Source organism: Chiloscyllium punctatum, chromosome 18 (genome assembly GCF_047496795.1).
Source record: "Chiloscyllium punctatum isolate Juve2018m chromosome 18, sChiPun1.3, whole genome shotgun sequence".
Lineage (NCBI taxonomy): Eukaryota > Metazoa > Chordata > Chondrichthyes > Orectolobiformes > Hemiscylliidae > Chiloscyllium > Chiloscyllium punctatum.
The window spans coordinates 89,863,356-89,891,115 of record NC_092756.1 but is presented as its reverse complement, the minus strand read 5'-3'; the positions used below and the strand labels follow the sequence as shown (position 1 = coordinate 89,891,115).

General features: G+C 47.2%; 1 protein-coding gene across 2 annotated transcripts in view; it reads right to left on the bottom strand.

Annotated features, from left to right (window-relative positions):
• The window catches only part of trpm4a (transient receptor potential cation channel, subfamily M, member 4a), a 96,223-nt gene that overhangs the window by 31,512 nt on the left and 36,951 nt on the right, over nt 1-27,760 (bottom strand). For both annotated transcript variants that reach the window (XM_072588700.1, XM_072588701.1), the window contains exons 8-16: nt 27,497-27,679; nt 25,405-25,507; nt 20,684-20,802; nt 15,240-15,608; nt 13,113-13,232; nt 10,825-10,954; nt 7,710-7,855; nt 2,927-3,039; nt 302-394 (exon numbers count right to left, since the gene is read on the bottom strand). In XM_072588700.1, the coding sequence (XP_072444801.1) occupies nt 302-394; nt 2,927-3,039; nt 7,710-7,855; nt 10,825-10,954; nt 13,113-13,232; nt 15,240-15,608; nt 20,684-20,802; nt 25,405-25,507; nt 27,497-27,679 (1,376 nt within the window). The remainder of the gene's footprint in view (nt 1-301; nt 395-2,926; nt 3,040-7,709; nt 7,856-10,824; nt 10,955-13,112; nt 13,233-15,239; nt 15,609-20,683; nt 20,803-25,404; nt 25,508-27,496; nt 27,680-27,760) is intronic.

Here is a 27,760-nt window from a genome sequence, read left to right as displayed (position 1 = left end):
AAAGGGATCAAGGTAGAGGGTTATGGAGATCAGTCTGGAGCGTGGGACTAGCTGGGTAGCTCTTTCGGGAGCCAGTACAGACAAAATGGGCCAAATGGCCTCCTTCTGTACTGTAACGTGCCATAACTGAGTTTTTAAATGAATTGAGTATTCCAACAGCTCCCATGGTGGGCTGGGTAACAAATACTGGCCTTGCCAGTGATGCTCTCATCCAACAGGCAAATGCAAGAGGAAGAAGACAGCCTCTTACTTTTTGGTCAGAAATCAGAAAATTAATAAGATATTAAAAAGTTCCACTAACTGATAGACGTCAGATTTGTGAAGCAATAAATCACCGTCAATACTGTCCAGATCAGACATGCTCTTCTCTGTCATGCGTTCTTCTCTGCTGTTGCTGTAAATGAAACAGGAATGTCAATGCAGCTGGTGAAACATTTCACCACGTCGAGTATTGGGTTTGACTGCCATCGTTGGTTGCCAATTTTGTCAAATAATTTACCTCTTCAGAGAAAGCTGGCGCCCTCTAGCAGCAGGAGGAGGATACATCCAGCTCGACCCTCGACGAGCATCCTCCTAAGTGATGGCTGTGAAGGTTCTCATGAAAGACTCTCCTCAATCTCTCCTCGCCAGAAGTGTGGCGATCTGCAGGTTAAACCATCAACCATTGGTCTCTCACTACTGAGAGAACAGCCCTTTGGTCTGGCAAGACACTGGCAACTCTATCATGAGGGCTGGTTAGCTGGATAACTGGTCTCTAAATCAAAGTGACACCAATAGCATGGGTACAATTCCCACACTGGCTGAAGTTACCATGAAGGTCCCTCTTTCTTCAGCCAGGGGTGTGGTGACCCTCAGGTTAAGTCACCACCAGTTTATAGATTCCCTACAGTGTGGAAACAAGTTCTTCGGCCCAAGTCCACACCAACCCTCTGAAGAGTAACCCATCCAAGCCTATTCCCCTACATTTACCCCTTGTTAATGCATCTAATCTACACAATCCTGAACACTATGGCCAATTAAACATGCGTAATTCACCCTACCTGCATATCTTTTGGATTGTGGTAGGAAACTGGAGCACCCAGAGGAAAGCCACGCAGACACAGGGAAAATCTGCAAACTCCACACAGACATCTCTCTCTCTCGGACAACACCCGGACTGTGACTGGGGAGTAATTGCACAGATTGTAGCTGCTCCCTGGTCCTGCAGTGGAGGGGGAAGGATCCCACTCACCTCACGGCCAGGCCACCAGAATTCTGTCCATTTGCATATACACATTTTCATCAAAAAGACAGAGTACTTGAATATAAAAGCAGGGATGTACTTCTGAGGCTCTATAAGACTCTGGTCAGGCCGCATTTGGAGTATTGTGTGCAATTTTGGGCCCCATACCTCAGGAAGGATGTACTGACCCTGGAGCGTATTCAGAGGAGGCTCACGAGAATGGTCCCAGGAATAAAAAGTTTAACGTATGAGGAACATTTGAGGACTCTTGGTCTATACTCGATGCAGTTTAGAAGGAGGATGGGGGGGGGGGGGGGGGGGGGGGAATGAGGGGGGGTGTGATCTAAATGAATCTTACAGAATCCTCAATACCCTGGACAGAGTAGATGTTGGGAAGATATTTCCATTGGTAGGAGAGACTAGGAACCTGAGGGCACAGCCTTAGAACAGAGACAAAGAGAAACATCTTCAGCCAGAGAGTGGCGAATCTGTGGAATTCATTGCCACAGAAGGCCAGGTCATTGAGTATATTTAAGACTGAGGTGGATAGGATCGTAATTGTCAAGGGGATCAAGGGTTACAGGGAGAAGGTGGGAGAAGGGGGATGAGCAATTTATCAGCCATGATTGAATGGCAGAGCAGAATCGATGGGCCGAATGGCCTAATTTCTGCTCCTATGTCTTATGGTCTTAAATTAGGCTCAACATCCCTTTGCTCTTATTATCCAATGGACTATGGGCATTGCTGGCAAGGTCAGTACTTACTGAGTGCTTTTTATTATCCCTTGAGAAGATGGTGGTGAGCTGCCTTCATGAACCACCCAGTCCATGTGCTGTAGGCACACCCACAAAGCCCTTAGGGAAGGAATTCCAGAAGCTTGACCTAGCGAGACTGAAGGAAAGGCAATATATTTCCAAGGCAGGATGGTGAGAGGCTTGGAGGGGAACTTGTGGGTGTTGGTGTTACCATGGAGCTGCTGCCATTGACCTTTTAGGTCACTGAGGTCATAGGTTTGGAAGGTGCTGTCTTGGTAAGTTGTTGTAGCGCATTTTGTAGATGGTACACACTGCTGCTACTGAGCGTCAGTGATGGAGAGAGTTAATGTTGAAGGTGGTTGATCCTATACCAATCATTTAAACTACTTTGTCCTGGATGGTGTCGAGCTTCCTGAGTGTTGTTGGAGCTGCACCTATCCAGGCAAGTGGGGAGTATTCCACCACTGTCCTGACTTGTGCCTTGTCGATGATGGACAGTGTCTGAGGAGTCAGGAGGTGGATTACTCGCTATAGGATTCCTCACCTCAAGTCTGTCCTTACAACCACATTGTTTATATGACAGGTTCAGTTCAGTTTCTGGTCAATGGTAACTCCCCGCTACAAAATGAAAATGGTGGGGGTTTCAGCAATGGTAATGCCTTTGAATGTCAAGATTGATTCTGGGGTGGCCAACTGCAATGCCAGCTGTCATCTGGAATGCCAACCAGAAGGTCTGGGGGCTATCTAACACTGACAAATGATTCAGTGCATTTCATTGCACCCTTCCCAATGACAATTCCCAGGCAGTTCACAGAATAATTTTCCAGCCTGGGGCCTCTACTTTGCTGCTGGGGAAAGTGAGAGGGTGGAAAAGGGGGAATGAGGATCGAGGGCAGGTGGGCAGGAACTGTCCCTTTATCATCATCGTCAGAAGTCAAAGGAGCTTTACCTGAACTTGATGAGGTTGCTGTATATGAAAAGTGGGCAGAAGAAGGCGATGCACAGCTTCCAGGTTTCTGTGTTCCTGTCCATCTCCCCCCACCAGATCTGATTCAGCAGGGCCTGTTGAATAAAACAAAGGATAGCACACAACAGCCCCAACTTACTCTCACCCATTGCGTTTCCCTCCCCCCCAACCCCCCAATCTCGCCCAACCCCAACTTTAGAGACACCCTTGACGGTTCACTTTCTGATATCCCTCATCGTATAAACTGTCCAGACTGATGAGGAAGGGATAAACCTTTTCCATTTACATCTAACCTTGTCAAACCAGCTCTGGCTATTCTATTGCAACCATTCTGAAGGACCTTTGCATCAACTTAAATTGGCGTCGCAGCCATTTGCTGCACAGTATGATGCCACAAACAGCAACAAAAATGTTTTCAGTGTTTTCAGGAAGGCGTGTGAGGTGATTTTTGGCCTGAACACTGCGACAGCAATAGCTCCTCTGATTGTTGTGGGTATTTTTTTAAACGCCCCCACCCTGTTGCAATAGTTTTTTAGCACGTGGACTGCAGCGATTCCAGGAGGAAGGTCTCCACCATCTTCTCAAGGGAACCCAGGGACGAGCGATAAATGTTGGCCCCGTCAACAACACCCCACGTCCCACGCAAGAATAAAACTAATGTCTTATTATCACTATCATTTGGGAACATGGGCTCTAAAGTGAACAGAAAATGGGTTTTAGCTTTTCGGTTTTGTGAAGATCTGGCCTGTTCTTTTCCAAAAGGTCAGATGGTCATTTTGAACTTTGAGCTCAAAGCAGCAACTACAAGAAGTCATAGAGTCACACAGCACGGAAACAGACCTTTTGGTCCGACTAGTTCGCAACCAACTATAACCCCAAATTAAATTAGTCCCACCTGCCTGTGTTTCACCCATATCCCTCCAAACCTTTCATATTCATGAACTCACCCAAATGTCTTTTAAACGTTGTCATTGTACCTGCATTCACCATGTTCTCTGGCAGTTCATTCCAGACACAAACCACTCTGTGTATAAATGTTGCCCCTCACACTCTTTTTTTTAAATCTTTGTCCTCTCACCTTAAAAATATGCCCCCTAGTCTTGAACTCTCCCACCCAAGGTAAAAGACCCTTGTCACTCATCTTATCTATGTCCCTCGTGATTTTATAAACCTCTATAATGTCACCCCTCAATCTCCAACACAGAAAAAACATGAAAGAAGTCCCAGTCTTTCCAGTCTATTTCCATATCTTAAATCCTCCATTCCCAGCTGCATCCTGAACCCTCTCCAGTTTAATAATATCCTTCCCATAGCATGGCGAGCAGAACTGGACAGAATATTCCACAAGAGGCCTCACCAATGTTCTGTACAATTTCAACATGACGTCCCAACTCCTACACACAAAGGTCTGACCACTGAAGGCAAGCATGCTAAATGCCTTCTTAACCATCTAGTCTACATGTGACACAAATTTCACAGGACTATGTACCTGAGCTGCCAGTTCTCTCTGTTTGACAATACTACCCAGGGCCCTACCATTAATTATATAAGTCCTGTCCTTGTTTGTTTTACCAAAATGGAAGACCTCACATTTATCCAAGTTAAACTCCACCTCCCACTCTTTAGCCCATTGATCTAATTGATCAAAATCTCTTTGCATTCTTAGATAACCTTCTTCACTACACATGGACAGGAAAGCAAGTAGGGATGTGCATGCAAGGTAGTTACAAAGGGTTAAAAAGATAGATTAAGTGAGTGATTGAGCAAAGATGTGACAAATAGAGTATAATGTGAGAAAATGTGAAATTGTTGAGCTTGGCAGGAAGACTAAAAAAAGAAGCATATTATCTAAAACGACATGAATCCATGTAAGATTCTGTAAATCCCTTTTTTAGATTAGAATCAGTCTGAACATTGGGGCACAGACAGCCTCACACAGGGCACCTCACACCTTCAATGCATTACCTGATCTGACATGGCACCTATTGTTAAAGTTCACTTGAGAATGTAACTTTAAAAAAAGTTCTGGGATTTACACATGAAAGAACAGAAACCAACATGGTCATTCTAAAAGATGAGAGATGTAACAAACAATTGAGGTATTTTTCAATGTATCATTTCAGTTGCATCACACTGTAAACATTTGCTAAAATTCTGCGTCTTATGATTTTATACGCCACAACCACCTGATGAAGGAGCAGCACTCTGAAAGCTTGTGCTTCCAAATAAACCTGTTGGACTATAACCTGGTGTTGTGTGATTTTTAACTTTGTCCACCCCAGTCCAACACCGGCATTTCCAAATCATTATCTAAATGGGGAGAGATTGTAGAATTTGGTGATGTAGAGGGATCTGGGGTGGCTTCATGTATTAAATACAAAAGGTTAGCGTGCAGGTACGTCAAGTCATTAGGAAAGATAATCACAAGTCATCATTTATTGTGAGGGGAAGTGAATACAAAAATAAGGAGTTTTACAGGACACTGGTGAGATCTCGTCAGGTCTATTGTGCCCAGTGCTGATCTCCTTATTCAGGGAAAGACATAAATGCATTAGTGGCAGTTCAGAGGTTTACTAAATTAATATTATGGACCAGACCAAACCCACTCAAAATATTCAGAAGACCCTAACTTTTTCTTATTTTAAAGGCAAAAGTAAGGTGTTGCATTCCAGATGCGATTTGATTGGTCAAACTAGCAGATTTAAAGCCAAACACACCGTATTCATCCACTAAAGTTAAAGAAAGAAAGAATTGGAATAATTTAACTCTACTGGAAAACTTAACAGAACATTAGATACAGTGATTGTTACTAATTAACTGTTCCAATATAGTAACATCCCATAAGCATAGCCTGGGCAAAAGGCAAATTCAGAAAATAGATTGTCTCACATGTAACCCATATAAGTAGGAAGATAACCCCCCAGTTTTTGGCCTTAACAAAGAGAGGGAAAAAAATAGCTACCACTTCTTCAAGATCCCAACAGTAACTGCTGCTGGAAAAAACTAAAAATGCTGGATCTGTGAGAGCTTGATCACACCCATTCAGGCTGCTTCTATTGTTCCAACTTTTAAGAAAGAACCTAAGGCCTCCCAAGCTGTTTACTCGGGTGGTTCTGGTAGACTATTCAGCATGTCTGCCTTAAAACACCTCTTCAAAACAAAAGGACAAAATAACCTCTTAAAGCCGCAGCATTTAGGCACAACTAGTCCCTGGAATGGATCAGTTGGTTTATGAGGAAAGGTTGGACAAACTAGGCCTCCATTTCCCTGGAGTTTGGAAGAAGAAGAGGTAACTTGATAAAAATGCAGAAGATCCTCAGGGGCTTTGGCTGGATAGATACAAAGAATGATAGGGGAGTATGGAACTAAAGAGTCTCTCTTTAAAAATCGAGGTCAGGGCCTATTCAAAACATAGATTAGGTGAATTTGTTCTGTCAGAGGGCTGTGGGTTTTTGGAACACTTTCCTTGAAAGGTCAGTGGGAGTTGAGTCCTTGAATAGATTCTTGTTAAGCAAAGGGAATGAAAGGTTAGCAGAGGTAGGCGTGAATGTGGATTTAAGATTACAATCAGATCACATGACCTTATTGAATGGCAAAGCAGGCTTGAGGGGCCGAATGGCCTTCTCCTGCTCCTGATTAAATGCTTGTGGCTTTAACTCCACTTTTCCGCCTGTCTCCCATAATACTTGAACCCTTTCTCAACAAAAAATCTACCTCAGTCTTAAACATCTTCAACAATCCAGCCTCCAAAGCGCTGAGGGAGAAAATCGCAAATACCCAACAACACTTGGAGAAGACATTTCTCCTCATCTCTATGTTATAGTGTTTGACGCAATCCAAAACAGAGTGGTTTTTTTTTAAACAGAAATCGATGACCGTTGTTACGGTCCTGAGAGTTTAAGGTGATGGTTCTGAAGGCATTAACACTCATATTACATTGAACTCCACCCAGTTGGATATTGTCCCATGTAGACATTGTGGGAAAATGGTAAATTCTCCAACAGCCTTCACAGGGGATTCTGCACAGCTCTCAAGAGTCGTAATAATTACCTCACCCCAAAATATAATGTAAGTTGTATTTATTGATACTATGCAACAAATCATTGCCTGTTTTGATTCAAAAGTAGTCTGTCCTCTACCACTGATCATTAGACAGGACCTATATGAACAAAGGAGCAAATCACCTCTAATAATCCCCACCATGCGCCACAAACTGGCAGTAGTGACAGATGCCCTGAGATGCCAGCAGTGGCAATCAGGGTAATGCCATAGTCACCAGGTTTTTTAAATTGAATTTTAAATCCCACCAGATGCTGCAGTGGGACTTGAAACTTTGTCCCTCAGGTTAGAGCTTGGAAGAGTTTGGGTAAGTAACTAAAGAGATTGTTGGTAGTTGTGCCCGTTTATTTAACATTCTGTTAAACATTTCATTCTTCAACTTAAAATAAGGCTGTACACAACCATCTCTCTCTAGAGTCGGCTGTCAAGTGATCTGTCACTATGATGTGGGCTGACTATTACATGCTTAAGAGGTAACCCTTTAGTCTTCAGTTCCCACGGCCATTCATCTCGGCATCTGGGATACCAGGCAAGGCCTATGGATGTGATCATCTCCATGTGGTTTCAATGTGGATAAACCTCCATCCCTCAGAGTCCACCCTCTATGTTTCATGTTTAAGTCCTGATCCTTACAGTTATTGTGTTCAAAGCTAACCATTAATCATCAGGGATCTCCTGGATCACAGGGTGAATATTCCGAACTGACCTGCACTCCGTCGTGAGCAAGAAAATTCCGGGCATCAGCCTCGTTGGCGAGCTGTAGGCAGGTGGCACTGCCCCACAGTGGGCACTGCCGCACCAGCAGCCGGAATGCACGCTTCTCGTTGTGACGGTAACATTGGTTGAACACGTCTGTTGGCACAGGATAAAGACAGGGCATCAATGCTGGCAAGGTGTATGGGCAAGACAACTAACTATGGGTATCAGACTGCCAGCCAACCATGCATACACACACACACACACACACACACACGTACACAGACACGCACACGCACACGCACAGACACGTACACACACACAGACACACACGTACACACACACAGACACACGCACACAAACATACGCACACAGACACAAACATGCACGCACATAGACACACACACATACACGTACACGCACATAGACACAAACATGCACGCACATAGACACACACACATACACGTACACGCACACAGACACAAACATGCACGCACATAGACACGCGCATAGACACGCACATATACACGTACACACACAGGCATGCGCACATAGACACACACACATACACGTACACGTACATAGACACAAACATGCACGCACATAGACACACACACATACACGTACACGCACACAGACACAAACATGCACGCACATAGACACGCGCATAGACACGCACATATACACGTACACACACAGGCATGCGCACACAGACACACACACAGACACAAATATGCATGCACATAGACACGTGTACACACACATATACACAGACACATGCACACATGTGCACACACACATATACACAATGATTCAGAAAAGATTACGGTGCAAGTAAAGTCCTTTGGGCCCATCAAGACAGAACCGGCAAATTTCTGAGTGGGTTTGTAGGTTGTGTGCGGGGGTAGAGTTGGTAGCATGGTCTCTGGTATAGACTTGGGAGTGGGGAGGATCATACTGCACACACAGCATAGACTTTATTATGTAGTCGGGGTTGTCAGGATGGTTGGGGGGTATGTAGAGGTGGGGAGTCTGGATGGGTAGGGGTATGTCGGGGGGGGGGAGTCTGGATAGTTGGGGGAGTATGTGGGGATGAGAGTCTGGATGGTTAGGGAGGTATATGGAGAGGGGGTGTCTAGATGGTTAGGGGGGTATGTGGGGTGGGGAGTTTGGATGGTTACAGAGCTGTGGGTGTGGGGAGTCTGGGTGGTTACGGGGGGTGTAGGTGTGGGGAGTCTGGGTGGTTACAGGGGGGTGTGGGTGTGGGGAGTCTGGGTGGTTATGGGGGGGTGTGGGTGTGGGGAGTCTGGGTGGTTATGGGGGGGTGTGGGTGTGGGGAGTCTGGGTGGTTATGGGGGGGGTGTGGGTGTGGGGAGTCTGGGTGGTTATGGGGGGGTGTGGGTGTGGGGAGTCTGGGTGGTTATGGGGGGGTGTGGGTGTGGGGAGTCTGGGTGGTTATGGGGGGGGTGTGGGTGTGGGGAGTCTGGGTGGTTACGGGGAGTGTGGGTGTGGGGAGTCTGGGTGGTTATGGGGGGGTGTGGGTGTGGGGAGTCTGGGTGGTTATGGGAGGGTGTGGGTGTGGGGAGTCTGGGTGGTTACGGGGGGGTGTAGGTGTGGGGAGTCTGGGTGATTGGGGTGTGGGTGTGGGGAGTCTGGGTGATTGGGGTGTGGGTGTGGGGAGTCTGGGTGATTGGGGTGTGGGTGTGGGGAGTCTGGGTGGTTACAGGGGTGTGTAGGTGTGGGGAGTCTGGGTGGTTACAGGGGGGTGTGGGTGTGGGGAGTCTGGGTGATTGGGGTGTGGGTGTGGGGAGTCTGGGTGGTTACGGGGGTGTGGGTGTGGGGAGTCTGGGTGGTTACGGGGGTGTGGGTGTGGGGAGTCTGGGTGGTTACGGGGGGTGTGGGTGTGAGGAGTCTGGGTGATTGGGGTGTGGGTGTGGGGAGTCTGGGTGGTTACAGGGGTGTAGGTGTGGGGAGTCTGGGTGGTTACAGGGGGGTGGGTGTGAGGAGTCTGGGTGGTTACAGGGGTGTGGGTGTGAGGAGTCTGGGTGGTTACAGGGGTGTGGGTGTGAGGAGTCTGGGTGGTTACAGGGGGGTGTAGGTGTGGGGAGTCTGGGTGGTTACAGGGGTGTGGGTGTGAGGAGTCTGGGTGGTTACGGGGGGTGTGGGTGTGGGGAGTCTGGGTGGTTACGGGGGGTGTGGGTGTGGGGAGTCTGGGTGGTTACGGGGGTGTGGGTGTGGGGAGTCTGGGTGGTTACAGGGGGGTGTAGGTGTGAGGAGTCTGGGTGGTTACAGGGGGTGTGGGTGTGGGGAGTCTGGGTTGTTATGGGGGGTGTGGGTGTGGGGAGTCTGGGTGGTTGGGGTGTGGGTGTGGGGAGTCTGGGTGGTTACAGGGGGGTGTAGGTGTGGGGAGTCTGGGTGGTTACAGGGGTGTGAGTGTGAGGAGTCTGGGTGGTTACGGGGGGTGTGGGTGTGAGGAGTCTGGGTGGTTACGGGGGGTGTGGGTGTGGGGAGTCTGGGTGGTTACAGGGGTGTGAGTGTGGGGAGTCTGGGTGGTTGGGGTGTGGGTGTGGGGAGTCTGGGTGGTTACAGGGGTGTGAGTGTGGGGAGTCTGGGTGGTTGGGGTGTGGGTGTGGGGAGTCTGGGTGGTTACGGGGGGCTGGGTGTGGGGAGTCTGGGTGGTTATGGGGGGGTGGGTGTGGGGAGTCTGGGTGATTATGGGGGGGTGGGTGTGGGGAGTCTGGGTGGTTACAGGGGTGTGAGTGTGGGGAGTCTGGGTGGTTGGGGTGTATGTGGGGGAAGAGTCTGGATGATTGGGCGTATGTACGATTGAGTTTCTGGTTGATTGGAGGGATACGTGGTTCGAGGTATTGGGCGATTAGGAGGTATTTGGCATTGGGGCTTTGGGTGGTTAAAGGGGTTTCTAGAGCCTGTTTTCTTTAGTGATTAGGTGGTGGGTGAAGTTGGGGTTTTTTTTGTTGTTTAGAAGGGGCACGGGGTTATGTAGTGCATCGATAAATCTGGGGGATTACAATGAGGTGAAGCTTTGTTGACTCTTCAGCAGAACAGTTTAGTTCGTTCCTTTGAAACAGCTGCCCTAGGTTTAGCTTCACTGTCTCTTGCCGTACCTAGTGACAGTTGAGCAAACTTTGCTGCCATCTCCTTCATGAGTTGGGCTCCTTCTGCTTCTGGCTGGTATCGAGCCATTTCCCTCAAGATTCTGCAGGCCACAAGACCAGAAGATACTGACTCTCCACCCTGGGGAGAGGGGTTGGAGAGGACAAGTTAAAGAGATAACGAGAAGATATTACTTTATTCTCTTCCATTACCTCCAATCTGCGTTCAACCCATCAGCATTGTTAGAAATCTGTCAATGCTTCTACACGGTGCTGTGTGAAGAGTTCCAGAACATCTTGAGACATATTATGGTTGTAGACTGCTGGAAAAACAAAATTGTCTTTGTTTCCCCTCCCGTGGGATGTGGGCATCACTGACATGACCAGCCTGACCCTAATGGCCCCTGAACTGAGTGACCCATTCAGCCACTTCAGAGGGCAGTTAAGAGTCAACCACATCACCGTGGGGTCTGGAGTCACATGTAGGCCAGACTGGGTAAGGACAACAGATCTCCTTTCCTAAAAGATTGAATCCCTACAATGTGAAAAGAGGCCATTCAGCCCATCAAGTTTGCACCGACCTTCCAAAGATCATCCTACCCAGACCCAAACCTCCTCCACTCTACAATCCCACAGCTAATTCATCTAGCCTAAACTTCCCTGGACATAACAGGCAATTTTTGATTAGATTAGATTCCCTACAGTATGGAAATAGGCCCTTTGGCCCAACAAGTCCATACTGACACTCCGCAGAGTGACCCAGCCAGACCCATTCCCCTTATTTACCTCTGACTTATGCAGCTCACACTATGGGCAATTTAGCATGGCCAGTTCACCTGACCTGAACATATTTGGACTGTAGGAGGAGATCTGAGCACCCGAAGGAAACCTACACCGACACGGGGAGAACATGCAAACTCCACACGGACAGTTGCCTGAGGCTGGAATTGAACTCAGGTCCCTGGTACTGTGAGGCAGGAGTGCTAACCACTGAGTTACCCATGAAGTTAGTGAACTGGCTAATTATCTTACAAATAAAAATGCCAGACGCCACTGTCACCATTAACAAGGCTAGCTTTCATTGCTGATTTTTTTAATTCACTAAATTTAAATTCCACCAGTTGGCAGAGGGAGAGAAGGAATTTTAACCTAAGTCCCTTACTCTTTAGCTGGTGCCTTGTGTGTGATGACAGTGCCACACCCTAATAAGGACGAGGGGTCCCAGACTATTATGAATGATTAGATTAGATTTCTTACAGCATGGAAACAGGCCCTTCGGCCCAACAAGTCCACACCGACCCGCAACCCACCCAGACCCACTCCCCTACACCTAACGCTATGGGCAATTTAACATGGCCAATTCACCCTAACCTGCACATTTTTGGACTGTGGGAGGAAACCAGAGCACCAGGAGGAAACCCACGCAGACACGGGGAGAATGTGCAAACTCCACACAGAGAGTCGCCTGAGGTGGGAATTGAACCCAGGTCCCTGGCGCAGTGAGGTAGCCGTGCTAACCACTGTGCCACCTATTCAATGCTTGAATACTACCAAAAAAAAGAAAAAATATGAACAGAGGGTTCAGAATCCCCTCAGTTTAGGGCACTGACTCTGAAAAAGAAATAAAGGACTGTGTAAGGGTCCTCTTGTGGTGCAGTGGTAATGTTCCATCCCTAGACCAGGAGGCCCGGGGTCAAGTCCCACTTGCTCCAGAGCTGTGTAATAATATCTCTGAACCAGCTGATAAGGAAAAATAAGTTAAAAATTAAGGGATCATGTTAGCACCGTCCTTGTGTCGTCTGCTTCTATTAAATCTCTCATTTCCTCCACTCTCCAAGAACTCAGCATTAATCCAATTCTCATCTCTGCTCCATCCCTAATCTGCTTTACCTGCCAACACACCTTGTTTCGGAGTCCCATCCCGAAACCTTGCCCCCACGACACTCCTCAGGAAAACCTCTTGACATTAAACTGAGGTCTCTCTCTCTCTCTCTCTTTCTCTCTGCCTCTCTCTCTCTGCCTCTCTCTCTCTGCCTCTCTCTCTCTGCCTCTCTCTGTCTCTTTCTCTCTGCCTCTCTCCCTCTCTCTCTCAGGTGGAAAACCTGAATCCTTGACTGAACTTTGTGTCAACTCCCTTTACCGCGGCTGGGCATCGAGTTGTGTCTGATCCTGTGATGCGGGGCGTTTCTTTAGAGACAGAGAGAGAGTTTCTAAGGTGCGGGTATTTGGCGTTGATGAAGAAAGGGGATAGGATCTCTGATGGAGTGAATGAACCAGACCCTCTCCTACCCAGCTCTCACCATTTCCCAGAAGTAGGTGGACATCTCATCGCGGCTTTGCAGGACTGCCCAGATGAAGAGGTCTGTCCAAGGAGTGGCACATTTTCTCGTCTGATAGGAGACCTCCTGAGGTTTCAGTAACTGAAACAGGGAGATGTGATTATTATTTGATGATATCAGATTCACACTTAACTCCGTTAGGATCGATCTGAACCCCCAAGGCTAGCAGGTTCTGAGTTCCCAAAGGCCCTCCCTTGGAAGCTCTGTGTTGTGGGTGCCATCTATCCTCCCATGTTCAACTTAAAGCCCTGAGCAAAGTTCAAACCCTGAGACCAACTCGATTCACTGCTTATCCACCTCATTGCACCTTGTTAAACCGTACAGACCTACGGTAATATACAGTCATTCTGCAAGGAAACAGACCCTTTAGTCCAACTCAATCCGGCCTACCCTGATTTGCCAGAACTTAGCCCATATCCCAGTAAACCCTTCCTATCCATATACCCATCCAGATGCCTTTTAAATGTTGTAATTGTACCAGTCTCCACCACTTCCTCTGGTAGCTCATTCCATACACGCACCACCCTCTGAGTAAACCAGTTGGCACTCAGTAAACCTTTCCCCTCTCACCTTAAACCTGCACCTCTAGTTTTGGACTCCGCTACCCAAGGGAAAAGACCTTGATTATTCACCCTATCCATGCCCCTCATGATTTTACAAACTTCTATGAGGTCATCCCTCAGCCTCCGACACTCCAGGGAAAATAGCCCCAGCCTGTTCAGCCTCTCCCTATAGCTCAAATGTTCCAACCCCAGTAACATCCTTGTAAACCTTTTCTGCAGTTTAACAGCACATTCCCTATAGGAGGGCGGCCAGAATTGAACGCAGTTTTCCAAAAGTGGCCTCACCAATGTCCTGTACATCCACAACATGACCTCCCAACTCTGACACTCAATGTTCTGACCAATGAAGGCAAACGTACCAAATGTCTTAACTATCCTATCTACCTGTGATTCTACTTTCAAGGTAGTGCACCCCAGGGTGTCTTTGTTCATCAACACTCCACAGGGCCCTACTATTAACTGTGTAAGTCCTGCCCAGATTTGCCTTACCAAAATGCAACATCTCACATTTATTTAAATTAAACTCCATCTGCCACACCTTTCATAACCACATAGAATCCCTACACTGTGGAAATATACCCTTCAGGTCCACAGCGACCCTCTGAAGATTAACCTACCCAGACCCTTTCCTCTACCCTACATTTACTCCTGACTAATGCATCTAACATACACATCCCTGAACACTATGGGCAATTTAGCATAGCCAATTCACCCTAACCTGCACATCTTTGGATTGTGAGAGGAAACCAGACCACCCGGAGAAAATCCATGCAGAAACAGGGGGATCGTCCAAACTCCACACACAGACAGTCGCCCAAGGGTAGAATCGAACCCTGATCCCTGGTGCTGTGAGGCAGCAGTGCTAACCACTGACCCACCGTGCCGCCCCTCAGTGCAGCACTCTGGCATATGCGTTTCAACTCCATGCACTCCTCCACACCCCCCCCCCCACCCCACCCCTCCCCAGTACTGTACAGCCAGTGAAGTAGCTTTGAAACGTCATCATGACTATAATGTAGGAAATGGGGCAGCCAAGGAGCACACAGCAAGCTCCCACACCAGCAATGTGACCATGACCCAGGTACTGTGTTTTTGTCACATCCATTGAGAGGTGCATACTGGTCAGGGCCTCAAGAAGAACTCCCATGAGATTATTTATGCAGAGACAGGTCGGGGAAGGGGCTCAGTTTGACCCCTCACCCAAAAGGTCAGCACCGCTGACAGTGCAGCACTCTGGCACAGGAGATTTGCTTCGACGAGCTGATGGGAATGAGGAATGGGGGTGTTCAAGCTCATGATCTTTCTGAGTAAAAGGCGAGACAGCTTTCTCTCAGCAGTGGACAAAACAGGCTCAGGGGGATGAACGGCCTTCGTGTTACTGAATGAGCTGTGCTCCCGCAGCCTTTGGGCCGGAGTTGGGGGTGGGGGAGGGCGGAAGAGTTTGCGAACGCAACACGCGATGCTAACCGTACCCGGTCAGCGCAAATCCAAAACCGCAGAAGCAAACCCGAAGTCCGACTCTTACTGGCTTGTTCCTCTGAGAGTCAGCCTGCTTGAAGAGTTGTCCATACATGGGCTCGCAAAAGTCTCCCATCAGGTCCTTCAGCACCTTCAGCACCTCGAGGAGCGTGTAACTCTGCTGAGCCCCGCTCAGGTTCGGGTTGTCGGGCAGCAGCACGGACTCCTTGCCCCCTTGCGAGGACCTCCTCTCCTCCTTCTTCTTCTGAAGGAAGCTGTTAAGGAGGGAGTTGCCCGCCACTGTATTATAGAGCTCCTCCAGGCGTCGGTATGAGAGGTATTCCACCATGTTTAACCCATTGTCAATGAACAGCTTCACAAACTCCGGCTTGTTGTTCACCAGGGCAGCGGTCATGGGGTCCTCCAGGTCACTAGACTGCAGAGGATGCAAGAGAGGGTCAGTCCCTTGGCCTGTTCCTACTGTCTGCTCCTCATCTCTCCTGATGGGACTCTCCAACATAGAGTCATACAGCATACAAACAGACCCTTTGGCCCAACTTGTCCATGCTGACTAGGTTTCCCAAACTAAACTAGTCCCATTTGCCTGTGTTTGGATCATATCCCTCTAAACCTTTCCATGTCCCTGTTGAAATGTCTTTTAAAATGTTGTAACTATACCTGCAGGAGAAAGTGAGGACTGCAGATGCTGGAGATCAGAGCTGAAAATGTGTTGCTGGAAAAACGCAGCAGGTCAGGCAGCATCCAAGGAGCAGGAGAATCGACGTTGCGGGCATGATTCCTGAAGAAGGGCTCATGCCCGAAACGTCGAATCTCCTGTTCCTTGGATGCTGCCTGACCTGCTGCGCTTTTCCAGCAACACATTTTCAGCTCAGTAACTATACCTGCATCCAACACTTCCTCTGGCAGTTCGTCACACACAAGAACGACTCTCTGTGTAAAAACATTGCTCCTCAGGTCCCTTCTAAATCATTTCCCTCTCACCTCAAAATTACACCCTCTAGTTTTGAACTCCCTTGCCGTAGGGAAAGACGTTCGCTATTCATCTTATAAATGCCCATGATTTTATTGATTGATTTGATTGATTGATTTATTGTCCCATGTACCAAAGTACAGTGATAACCTTTGTTTATGAGCAGTACAGGCAGATCATAGAGTCATACAGTCATAGAGATGTACAGCACAGAAACAGATCCTTTAGTCCAACTCATCCATGCCGACCAGATATCCTACACTAATCTAGTCCCATTTGCCAGCGTTTGGTCCATATCCCTCCAAACCCTTCCTATTCATATAGCCATCCAGATGCCTTTTAAATGCTGTAATAGTACCAGCCTCCACCACTTCCTCTGGCAGCTCATTCCATACACACACCACCCTCTGCAATGAAGGTCCCTTTTAAATTTTTCCCCTCTCACACTAAACCTGTGCCCTCCAGTTTTGGATTCACCCCCACTAGGAAAAAACCTTGTCCATTTACCCTATCCATGTCCCTAGTGCAAGGATGTACAAATCAAAAAGACTTAGACAGAGGCATACAAGATACATAAACCTCTATAAGGTCACCCCTCAGCCTCCTGCACACCAGGGAAAAAATTCCCAGCCTATCCAGCCTCTCCTTATGCCTTAACTCCTCCAATCCCAGTAACATCCTTGTCAATCTTTTCTGCCCCCTTTTCAATTTAACAATATTCTTTACGGTTACTTCAGTTTTTGTAAAGGCATCACACTCAGTTCTACCACACCCAGGGTTCAGACACTAACAGGCCTCAGTCTGCTTGATCAGTTAGGCTAGGACTTTGCCTGCTAAAACAGGCCATGCGAATTTCTGGGCCTAGCTGCAGAATGGAATTCTGGGATTCCCAGAGGGCATAAAGACAGTAATACTCGGAAATGAATGTCCTGATCAGGCTGTACTGGACCTCCATTTTGAAGTAGACAAGATAACTTGGACCAATATGTAAAGATAAGCAAAGAAATGCAGGTGTTTGCAATCAGAAACAAAAACATAAATTGCTGGAAAAACTCAGCAGACCTGGCAGAACCTGAGGAGCGAAAGCAGAGATCACATTTCGGGTCCAATGAGACCCTTCTTCAGAAAAATGCACATTGTTCACAAATCTTACTGGTTTTTCCTCAGAGTCCTCCAACTATAGGCCTCGTTGGCTGAATTAGGACCATGGGAAAAAACAATAAAGTTATGTATGGATCGTATAAGTATTCTATTTCCAGGTGCGCAAAACGAGTTGGACCAGTTTACATCATTTTCCAGTTCCACTGGATTTTTCTGAGGTTTAGAGGCCTCGGCAATAGGCCTCAGTGTTGCTAGGCAGCAGCATACAGGGCCAGATTACTATAAGTCTCAGTGAAATTGCCAGGCTGTAGATTAAGTCAGGATCCAGAGATCTCCTATAATAAATCTCAGTATTGCTAGGTTGTAAATAACAAGGCTAAGTTTTAGAGGCTACTAGAAGTGTTGCTAGTTTTTACAGTAGAGATCTTCTACATGCAAGTCTCAATTTACGAGACTGCATTGGGTTAGTACAGACCTCATTCCTATTGCAGGTTCAATATGTTGCAGACAATGGGACGTTACCAACATTGCTACATTCTTGGAAGAGTCATCATCTGAGCTCTGAACCATAAGTTTATATGGGCGTATATATGAAGCTTTAATTTGTTCATGGGATGTGGGTATTGCTGGTTAGATCAGGATTTATTTCCCATTCCAATTAGATTAGATTACTTACAGTGTGGAAACAGACCTTTCGGCCCAACAAGTCCACACCAATCCTCTGAAGAGTAACCCACCCAGAACCATTTCCCTCTGACTAACGGCACCTAACACTATGGGCAATTTACCATGGCCAATTCACCTGACCTGCACATCTTTCGAGTGTGGGAGGAAACTGGAGCACCCGGAGGAAACCCACCCAGACTCAGAGAGAATGTGCAAACTCCACACAGACAGTTGCCCCAGGCAGGAATCGAACCTGGGACCCTGGTGCTGTGAGGCAGCAGTGCTAGCCACTGAGCCACTGTGCTGCCCCTTGGAGAAGGTGGTGCTGAGCTACCTTCTTGAATCATTAGAATTTTTGCGACCTAGGGATGACCACAGTGTTGTGAGAAAGGGATTTCCAGGACTCTGACCCAGTGACACTGAAGGAACAGCAATATATTTCCACGTCAGGCTGGTGGGTGTCTTAGAAGGGGATTTGCAGTAGTGGTGCTCCCGTGTATCTGTTGTTGTTGTCCTTCTAGACGTAGAGGTCATGGGTTTGGAAGGTGCGACCCTTGGTGAATTTCTTGTAGTGCATCTTGTAGATAATACACACTGCTACTACTGTGCATTCCTGGAGAAAGGGGTGAATATTGAGGGTAGTGGACCAATGATGTGGCCATATTGTCTTGGATGAAGTTAGATTCTTGAGTGCTGCAGAGGCTGCACCCATCCAGGCAAATGGGGATTATTCCATCACGTTCCTGACTTGTATCCTGTAGATGGTGGACAGGCTTTAGTCAGGCAGGAGGTGAGCTACTTGTCTCTGAATTCTAATTGTCTGGATCAGCCACAGCATATGGCTAGTCCACTTCAGTTTCTGGCCAATGTCAAAATGGGGGATTGGGCCATAGTAATGCTGGTGAACACCAAGAGACGATGGTTAGATCCACTTTTGTTAGAACTGGTATGCTTTCCTTTATTGGTCAGAGTATTGAGTACAGGAGTTGGGAGGTCATGCTGCGGCTGTACAGGACATTGGTTAGGCTACTGTTCAAATATTGTGTGCAATTCTGGTCTCCTTGCTATCGGAAAGATGTTGTGAAACTTGAAAGGGTTCAGAAACGATTTACAAGGGTGTTGCCAGGGTTGGAGGATTTGAGCTATAGGGAGAGGTTGAATAGGCTGGGGCTGTTTTCCCTGGAGCGTCGGAGGCTGAGAGGTGACCTTGTAGAGGTGTACAAAATTATGAGGGACATGGATAGGGTAAATAGGCAAAGTCTTTTCCCTGGGGTTGGGGAGTCCAGAACTAGAGGGCATAGGTTTAGGGTGAGAAGGGAAATATATAAAAGAGACCTAAGGGGCAACGTTTCCAAACCGAGGATGGTACGTGTATGGAATGAGCTGCCAGAGGGAGTGGTGGAGGCTGGTACAATTGCAACATTTAAAAGGCATTTAGATGGGTATATGAATAGGAAGGGTTTGGAGGGATATGGGCCAGGTGCTGGCAGGTGGGACTAGATTGAGTTGGGATATCTGGTCAGCATGGATGGGTTGGACCGAAGGGTCTGTTTCCGTGCTGTACATCTCTATGACTCTAAGGTCACCACCTGGTATTTGTGTGCCTTGAGTGCTACTTATTTTGCCACAATCTTGAATTTTTTTTAATGAGCAAGGTTGGTGATTCAAGAGAATGAAAGTCAATCTTTCTTCCCTATTGGGTATTTTAGTCAGGGCAGCGCTCTGAAGATACATCTTTAATTCCTGAAAGTTCCAAACCATTCCTGGAGAGTTGGTGACCCTTGCTGCACAGTTTAAAGAAACTCACTGAGAATTTTCTATTCCAATCACTAGATAGTGCTTCCCATTGGAAACAAGTGTGTGGGCTTCAAGGTGGGATTGGGATTTACTGCAAAGTTGATCATGTTCCTCCATGTCTAAATGCCGTTGTGATGCTGGATATTGGTTGGGGTCCTCAGAGAGTGTCCTTGAACAATGGCCAGGCTAGAAACTGGAGGGGGTTAGTGCAGAAGGGATTTTAAAAAGGTTCTATTTTTACACTCTTCAACCCTTCCCGCATCCACTACATTTATATAACACCTTCAAAGTAGTTAAACTCCCAAAGACTAATAGGGGTGAATGATATTGATTTGTAAACTTAACAGTTTGTGTTGTTCTATCTCACAGCTGTAGCCATCCAGCTCCAAGTCTTTTTTGATGTCCACACACACATACACGTACAACAGACACACAGGCACACAGGCACACAGGCACACACACACTCACACAGGCACACTCACACAGGCACACTGTCGCACACACACAGGCACACAGACACACAGGCACACACACACACACACACACTCACACAGGCACACTGTCACACACACACAGGCACACTCAACACATAGGACATGTACACACACACACAAACACACAGTTACAAACACAGGCAAACACCTACACACACAGACACATAGTCACACACACACACAGTCACACACACACACAAACACTGTAACAAACACACACAGATACATTCACATAGATGCACGTACATACACATCCACACGCACACACACAGTCACACACTGTCACACATACACACTGTTACTCACAGACACACACACACGGACACACAGATGGACAGATATAATGTCACAAACACAAACAGACATCCAGACACACTCAGACTCACACACACACACACACACTCACACAGAGCCATATACACACCTAGACTCTCACACAGACACACCCACACCCATTCTTACCTTCCACTCAATTTCTCCATTAAATAGCTGGCTTTTGGCAATATCCACTCGGCTCCACGCCACTGCCAGTTTTAGCTCATCGAGGTAACTCTGGGCATCAATTCTCTCCTTCTTACAGGCTGTGAAGACACAGAGAGCAGGATTCAATATCTGAGGAACCCCTTGACAAGTCTCCCCCACCCCCACCCCCAGCCATTGTACACCCCAAACACACTATTCCAAGAGTTAGTCCTGGCAGTGATCGATAGTGGGAGAAATTAACCTGGGAATGATCCATAAATACAACTGTCAGTTCTTGGAATAGTCTAAATAGACAGTTCAGACCCAAGGAGGATCAGTCCTGTGGAGGGTCAGTCCTGAAGAGAGTTAATCCCAATGAGGGTCAGTCCTGAGGAAGATCTGTCCTGAGAGTAGTCAGTCCTGAGGAGGGCTAGTACTGTGGTTGATCACTTTTGGTAACAGTCAGTATGGAAATTAGCCAATGCTAGGAATAAAAACAGTGAGACTGAGCAGTGCCAGCACAGAGCAGTGCCAGCACAGAGCAGTGCCAGCACAGAGCAGTGCCAGAAGTAAATAATGCCAAGACTGAGCAATGCTGGATTGAGCAGTGTAAGGATTGGGCCATGCCAGGACTGGGCAATGCCAAGTTTGGATAATGCTGGGATTGGGCAGTGCAGGGATTGAATAGTGTTGGGGTTGGGCAGTGCCGGGTTTGAGTAATGCCGAGACCTGGGCAGGCCGGAACTGGACAGTGTTAGGTTTGGGCAGTGCCGGGTTTGGGCAGTGACGGGTTTGGGTAATGCCAGGATTTTGGGCAGTACCAAAACTGGGCAGTGCCAGGATCGAGTAGTGCCGAGATTGGGCAACGCTAGAACTGGACAGTCAGGATCGGGCAGCGCTGTACTGGCCAGCGCCGAGATTGGTCAGTGCCGAAACTGGGCAGTGCTGCATTTGGGCAGTGCCGGGTTTGGATAATGCTGGGACTTTGGGCAGGACTGATTTTTGTGCAGTGCCACGTTTGGATAATGCCAGGATTTTGGACAGTGCCGTGATTGGACAGTGCTGGAACTGGGCAGTGCCGGGTTTGGATAATGTCTGGATTTTGGGCAGTGCTGGGATTGGGCAATGCCATACTGGATAGCGCCGAGATTGGGGAGTGCTGGAACTGGACAGTGCCAGGATTGGGCTGTGCCAGGTTTGGATAATGCCAGGAATAGGCAGTGTCAGGATTGGGTCGTGCTGGGTTTGGGCAGTGCCAGATTTGGATAATACTGGGATTTTGGGCAGTGCCAAGATTTTGGGCATTGCCGGGATTTGGCAGTGCCAGGTTTGGGCAGTGCCAGGTTTCGATAATAGCGGGATTTTGGGCAGTGCCAGGATTTTGGGCAATGCCAGGACTGAGCAGTGCCAGGACTGGGCAGTGCTGGGATTGAACAGAACTGGGACTGGAAAGTACCAGAATGAACCTTTTATCTACTGCTGGCATAGTAACAACAGGTAAAGACTTAAATAATATTCTCCTCCATAAAAGAATGACTGATTTGCATCCCTATAGCATCTTCCAGAATTCCAGGTTATCCCAAAGCACATTCCAGCCAATGGTGTATTTTTGCAGTTTAATCTCTATTGCAATCCAGGAGACATAGCGGTCAGTTGACGCGCCACAAGCTCCCACAAACAGTGATGTGATAATCACCAGATAATTTCAATGATGTTGGCTGAGGGATAAATATCACCCAATCTGTGTGAAGTTTGCATGTTCTCCCTGTGTCTGTGAATTCCCACAGTCCAAAGGTGTGCAGGTTAGGTGGATTGGCCAGACTAAAGTGTTCATGATAGAACTTCTACAATTTTCGTCAGAACAATGCTATATCTTTCACACTCACCCACGAGGACAGGCAGGGCTATGTTTTAATATACATCCAAAAGATGACACCTCCCAACAGTGCAGCACCACCCCAGCTTCCACCTCTATTTAGTGTTTAGATAGAGTCATGGAGTCATACAATACGGATACAGACCCTTCGGTCCGATCACTCCATGTTGACCATCTTCCCAGACTAAACTAGTCCCGCCTGTCTACATTTGGCCCATATCCCTCCAAATGTTTCCCATTCATGTTCTTTTCCAAATGTCATTTAAACGTTTTAACTATACCCGCTTCTGTCACTTCCTCAGGCAATTCATTCCACACCCTAACCACTCTCTTGTGTAAGAAAGTTGCCCCTCGTGTCCTCTTTTAACTTTCCCCTCTCACCTTAAAAATATGCCCCCTAGTTTTGAACTCCCCCCACCCATCATTCACCTTATCTATGCCTGTCATGATTTTATAAAAATCTATAAGGTCGCCCCTCAAACTCCTACACACAAGTGAAGAAAGTCCCAGCCTCTCCTTATAACTCAAGCCCTCCATTCCTGGTAACATCCTGGTAAATCCTTTCTGAACCCTCTCCAGTTTATTGAAATCCTTCCTATGACAGGGTGACTGGAACTGCATACAGTACTCTAGAAGAGGTCTCACTGATGTCCTGCACAACCTTAACAAGACATCCCAACTCCTCTACTCAAAAATCTGAGCAATAACATGTTCTTAACCACCCTGTCCACCTGTGACACAGATCGCAAAGAATTACCGTATATACCTGTGCATAGGTCAAATTTTAAAGATGGTTTTTTTAAAACTGAAATTAGGGGGTTGACTAATACATGGGCACAAGTTTTGAAGGGCCGTAATTCACGCTGCACTTTTTAACGATATTAACTTTTGGATGTATAGTGAACGAAGTGCGTTAAGTAGGTGAAACTGAGGACTGCAGATGCTGGAGATTGGAGTTGAGAGTGGGTCCTGGGTCCAACCTTGGGTGACTGTCTATGTGGAGTTTGCATGTTCTCCCCGTGTCTGTGTGGGTTTCCTCCGGGTGCTCTGGTTTCCTCCCACAATCCAAAGATGTGCAGGTCAGGTGAATTAGCCATGCTAAATTGTCAATTAGGTGTATTATTCAGAGGGAAAAGGGGTTTGGGTGGGTTACTCTTCGGAGGGTTGGTGTGGACCTGTCGGGCCGGAGGGCCTGTTTTCACACTGTAGGGAATCTAATCTAATCTAATCTAAAGGTCAGGTAGCATCCTAGGAGGAGACTTGACGATTTGGGCAAAAGCCCTTCATCAGTAAGTGTGTTAAGTACTAATAGACTTCATCCCAGTCTGAATGAATGAATGAATCAAAACGTGCTGCAGTAAACCAAGTGTGGTAAATAGAGTTATGAATAGTGATGTGATATAGTTAAAAAAAAGAGCAATGAATAGAGTTACCCATAACAATGAATGCGATTTAATGCAATATAGTAGGGTTGACTTATACACGAGATATCTGGAAAATACAAGATATTTTGGCCAAATATAAGGGGTTTACTTATACATGAGATTGACCTATACATGAGAATATACAGTATGTACCTGAACCCCTAGGTCTGGAGTTGGCCTTGAGCCCAGGCACTTTAGGCTCAGAGCTACCGACTGAACCATGAAAGGCCAGAGCAAATGTAGATTGGACCTTAGGCTTTGCTACTGGGTCAGTTTTAATCTTGTCAGGGTGCCAGATACTGAACTCTAACTGACCTCAATGACCCCGCTGGAGGGCAGGGTATAAAGCAGGCCAGGGATCTGAGGCCTCTCCTATCCATCACCTTCGAATGTCTGTGTCAGCTGAGGACAGAATCCTTCAAACAGTGACTCCCGGGATGAGGGCATTATCCAATGGACAAAGGTTGTGCTTTTAGGAGGAAAATATGTCTTCGCCCACAGAGCGGGGAGCCTGTGGAATTCTCTGGAAAGTGGTCGGGGCCAAAACACTGAATGTTCTTAGGATGAGTTAGATACAGTTCTTAGGCCAAAGTGTATCAGGTAGATTGGCCATGCTAAAACAAAATGCCCCGTAATTTCCAAGACTTTGCAGGAGAGGTGGATTAGCCATGGGAAATGAAGGGTCACAGGGGTCAGGTAGAGGGGCAGCTCTGAGTGGGAGGTTATTTGGAGGAGCAGTGTGAACTCGATGGGCTGAATGGCCTCTTACTGCAGTGTAGGAATTCTATAATCCTAAGGGCACTGGGAGAAAGTGGGAATGGGGTACTGTGTTCGATGATCAGCCTTTGATCATATGGAATGATGAAACAGGTTCAAAGGGCCAAATAGCCTACTCCAGCTCCGACATTTCTATCCATTGGAATTTCAAAGAACCAAAACGTGACTTGACTGAAACATCCAAGACCCTGAGGGGTAAAAGGCAAGAAGATGTTTCCCCTTGCGGAAGAGATTAGAGCTAGGGGACACACCTAGATGTCTCGCTCTGAAGATGGAGATGTAGGGATTTTGTTTCTCTCTGAGAGGTTCATAAGTCTGTGGGATTCGCTGCCATGGAAGGTGATGGGACACATGACCATTGAATACCTTTAAGGGAAATGTAGATAGGCTCTTGATGGGCAAAGGAGTCAAAGGGGATTGTGGGAGGTAAAAGTGAAGCCACAATCAAATCAGCCATGATCTTATCCAATGGCAGAGCAGGATCGTGGGGCTAACTTCACATGTGTAAGTGATGCCTTTCAGAGTCAAATAGATTACTGCATTGTGTTGGCTCACAGGCCATAGATGTCAGCTCCATCCTAGTTGGGTATACGCCATGAAGCTGAAGGGAGGGAGCAGGCCAGGGATTGTTAACAATTTGTTACCTTTGAAGAGTGCCTTCAAAATCATTGTATCGAATTCTTCCGTCCCATCCAGATCTGCCCTATAGACAGTTATTAAGTGCTTGTTTTCAAAAATCCTCTCCACCTACAAGTAAACGCGTGAGGACATGTAAACATTGTGCGGTCAATAAGGTGAAGAGTAATTAAATATAACTGATTGGCAACCATCAGCACCCAGACATGGCTGACTAAAACAAGAAGGGAAGAAAGAGGGAGAGAGAGAAAAATAGTGAGAGAAATGGAGAGACAAAAAGAACTGTGCTCCATATCTCTGAATAGGAGCACAGAACCCCTACAGTGCAGAAAAAGACCATTCAGCCCATCAAGCCCACACCAACCCTCTGAAGTGCATCCCACCAAGACCCAACCCCACATTTCCCACAGCTAATCACCCAACCTGCACATGCTCGGATACTTTAGTATGGCCAATCCACCTAACCTGCACATCTTTGGACTGTGGGAAGACACAGATGGGGGTGGAACATGCAAAGTTCACACAGACAGTCACCCGAGTGCAATCGAACCCAGATCCCTGGTCCTGTGAGGCAGCAGTGCTAACCACTGAGTCACCATAACACCCCATTGTGGGTCCATAGATCCATAGGAGACTTCGGTACTTATCCCCTTTTGCAGCCCTAACAGAGCACTATATTGTCAGGGGAGATGATGGCATTGTAGGACTATCCCTAGTTTATTAATCCAGAGAGTCATGCAGAGTTAGGTTTGAACTTAAATGGTGGGATTTGAATTTATTTAAAAATCTGGAATTGAGAGTCTAATGATGACCAAAAGACAGTTGCCAATTGCTGGGGAAAACCCATCTGTTTTGCTAATGCCCTTTAGGGAAGGAAACTGCTATTTGCACATTGCCCAGCCTCCAGGTGACACCAGCCACTATGGCTGACTCTTAACTGCAATTAGGGATGGAGTATAAACCCGCAATTTCACATCCTGTGAATGAATCAAATAAAAAAGGTGCTGGCTTTGAATATCAGAGGCTCTGCTGTCCCCTCAGGTGAATGTGAAAATTTTGAAAAGGAGCATGGTATGTATCCAATAGTCTGGGCCAATATCGACATTCGAAAAAAGTCTATGAAAGTATCTGGTTATTCTCACATTGTTGTTTGTGGGAGCTTACTGTGAGCAAATTGGTGGCCACATTTCCTTCACTCCAACAGAGATAATATCAGAAACAAGAATAGAAGTTGCTGGAGAAACTCAGCAGGACTGGCAGCATCTGCAAGAAGAAAGCACAGTTAACGTCAGGAGACTCTTCCTCAGAATCGTGACCCGAAATGTTAACTCTGCTTTCTCTCTCCACAGATGTGGCCAGTCCTGCTGTGTTTCTCCAGCAATTTCTGCTTTTGTTTCATATCCCCAGCATCCGCAGTTCCTTGATTTATTTTACTGATGATAGCTGTGACATGATTCAGGAATTTATGAGGTTGGGACAGGTGGTGGGTGAATGCAAGAGGGACTGTCCCCCACCCCATTCTTGCAAAGGTGCTAACAGATCTTTCAAGCTCACTCAAGAGAGGGCTTAATGTGTCGTGTGAAAGCCAGTGTCTCTGACAATGCTGCTCTCCCTCAGTACTGAGTATCAGGCTAGCTCATGTGCTCATGTCTCCGATTGAGGATCCTGAGAATAACTGTGACCCAGAAAGTGGCACGGTGGCTCAGTGCTGTTGCCTCACAGCGCCAGGGACCTGGGTTTGATTCCAGCCTCGGGCGACTGTCTGTGTGGAGTTTGCATATTCTCCCTATGTCTGTGTGGGTTTCCTCACACAATCACAAAGATGTGCAGGTTAGGGTGAATTGGCCATGCTAAATTGCAGATAGTGTTCAGGGATGTGTATGTTAAGTGCATTAGTAAAGCAATAGGGTAGGGGAATGGGTTAGGGTGCATTACTGTTCAAAGGGTCGGTGTGGACTTGTTGGGCCAAATGGCCTATTTCAACACTGTAAGGATTCTATGATAGGGAGAGCTGTTAACCCAGCTCAGGCCTTAGAGGTATTTAACGTTTCTGTTCTCTCCTCAGCCCACATCAGCTCCCTCACTGCTCCGTACACTCACCAGCTCGACCAGCCTCTGGATGTCTTCGGAAGGGAAGTGCTTTTGGATCTGCACTTCCACTTCCTTCTTCAGGGTTTCCGGCGTGAAGGATTCCACCATGACCTCAGCCAAGATGTCCGCCAGCCCTCCCGTCCCCGACAGGATGAGCCATGGGATGTTGTTTGTCGTAGCTTTGTAAATTCTCTAAAAAAGCCCAGGAGTGAACAGCACAGGTTAAAACTGCTCGCCCCACACAGAACCCGGTCCCTCTGAGCAATGGCTCAA